At 33.4% G+C, this 1,925-nt stretch overlaps 1 protein-coding gene across 2 annotated transcripts in view; it reads left to right on the plus strand.

Moving 5' to 3' along the window:
• Window positions 1-6: 6 nt before the first annotated feature.
• The window catches only part of LOC118756493, a 2,562-nt gene continuing 643 nt past the window's right edge, over window positions 7-1,925 (plus strand). The window contains exons 1-4 of one of the 2 annotated variants that reach the window (XM_036491254.1): window positions 7-600; window positions 662-870; window positions 937-1,090; window positions 1,181-1,438. In XM_036491254.1, the coding sequence (XP_036347147.1) occupies window positions 480-600; window positions 662-870; window positions 937-1,090; window positions 1,181-1,299 (603 nt within the window). In that variant the 5' untranslated portion in view covers window positions 7-479 and the 3' untranslated portion in view covers window positions 1,300-1,438. Of the gene's footprint in view, window positions 601-661; window positions 871-936; window positions 1,091-1,180; window positions 1,439-1,925 lie in introns of those variants that run through there. The other variant, XM_036491255.1, reaches the window with a different exon arrangement.

Here is a 1,925-nt window from a genome sequence, read left to right on the forward strand (position 1 = left end):
AAAAAAAATTTCCGAAAGCCTTCTAAGATTCTGCAGCAGATAAGTAACAAATATTCCACCTCACATCTTAAGATTAAGGCTGTCCCAACGGGTTTTAAAAGAAATAAATTGGGGAAAATTATAAGTTTTCAAAATGAAAATTTCTTTGTGAGTACACGAATGCCAGATAATTTGTGCTGCATAGCTCCTTTTCAAATAGTAAGAATTACTGGATTTGTCGAAAGAGAAGAAATTTTTTTGAATGGGACGGTACTCACACACTTAAAAAATTTCTTTGAGCACCCCGTCCAATCTATGAATATGTTAGGGATATGCACTGGAAATATTTATGATGAAAACGCTGATAAAAGAGATTTTAAGATAGATGAAGTAATGTGCAAAATGATGTACTTTCCCTCAGAAAATGAGTATTTATTTATTCCTCTTTTACACGGCTTCGACAACACTTATTTATAGTTTAATAATTTCATAAAAACAAGATGTCGAAAAAAGTATTAAAAAGCTTGTGCACTTCAAACGCTAATTTTGAAACTCACACACAAAATCACATACAATTTCGAAACACTGTCACAAATGATTCCAAGGACGCGCAAATAAATGGTAATATTATTCGTATTTTTTATTTTAAATTTACTAATTTTAACTTTCCTATATCTTGCAGATTTACAATTAAGAATCGATAATTTAGAAAATACGGTAAACAAGCAAAACGAAATCATTATGGAAGAGCTGGCCACAATAAAGGCGTACACCCAACAGCTTGTTTTGTTTAAAACAGGAAACGCCGAAATAATAAAGCTGTTTCCAATAAAAACTGAGGAAGATTTGAATAACTTCGAAAATTCAGAAAATTACGATGAAAATGAAATGGTAAGAAGCTGCTTAGTTATTTTCCTCAATTTAATTTATACAAAATATACTGTCTTTCTTTTCTAGATCATGACTGTTCGGAAAATAATAAAAAAAGGCGGTTTGAAGCGAAATTTGTCGAGCCTCCTGGGGCCAGAGATAATAAAATCTTTTAATTATGATGGCGTGCAGGGGAAAAAGGCTTTCCGTAACTTAGCTGTGCTTAACAATATATTTTTTAGTAAGTACATGTAAAGATACAGATTACGTTAATTCATATTTTTAGCGCAGTTAAGGTTTTAAAATGATATTTTCCCTCTCAATATTTCAGACGGTGCCGAAGACGTGACAACGCGGGAGCAATATCGATCCGAAATGAAAAGCGGATTTAAATTAAGCAAAAGTCGACAATATAAAGCAACTCATTTGCTTAAGAAGCAAAGTATTTGATTGACCTTTAATTTAAGTAATTCTAATATTTATTTTTATAAGCGTTAATTTTTAGTTTTTTGATCTCAATGAATTCAACTGTACCTAATTGCAATACCTTAATTTTTATATTAAATGAATTTCTTTGTATAAGTTAATATTTTTTAGCTAATAAGCCTTAGCGTTACAAACGAATGTTAAGTGCATTTTGAGTTGCAATAAAACCTCTTTTGAAACCTTAGAGAAGTATGTATTTTTTTAACTAAAGCAGCACTTTTAGAAGAACTGCTTCAAAACGCCTTCTGAAGTACGTCTTCCAAAAGCCCATCTGGAAGCCCTTCTGTAGGTAGCGAAATAAGAAGGCCTTCAGTGGTATGTTCTACAAAAGCCCGCCTGGAAGACCTTCTGTAGGTAGCGAAATAAGAAGGCCTTCAGTGGTGCGTCCTACAAAAGCCCTTGTGGAAGCCCTTTTATGGGTAGCGGAAGCAGAAGCCCTTCAATTTGTCCCACTCCATACAAAAAAGAAAGGAAGAAGGAATGTAAAGTGGAAGGCCTCTTGACTCCCAGGAAGGGCTTTTTACACCTAAAATTATCTACTGGGGAGCGTTATTCCTGACAAAATCCAGAGAAAAAATGTCATGATTCCT

The sequence above is a fragment of the Rhagoletis pomonella genome, unplaced genomic scaffold (assembly GCF_013731165.1).
Source record: "Rhagoletis pomonella isolate Grant_MI unplaced genomic scaffold, Rhpom_1.0 Rhpom_scaffold_10560, whole genome shotgun sequence".
Taxonomy (NCBI): domain Eukaryota; kingdom Metazoa; phylum Arthropoda; class Insecta; order Diptera; family Tephritidae; genus Rhagoletis; species Rhagoletis pomonella.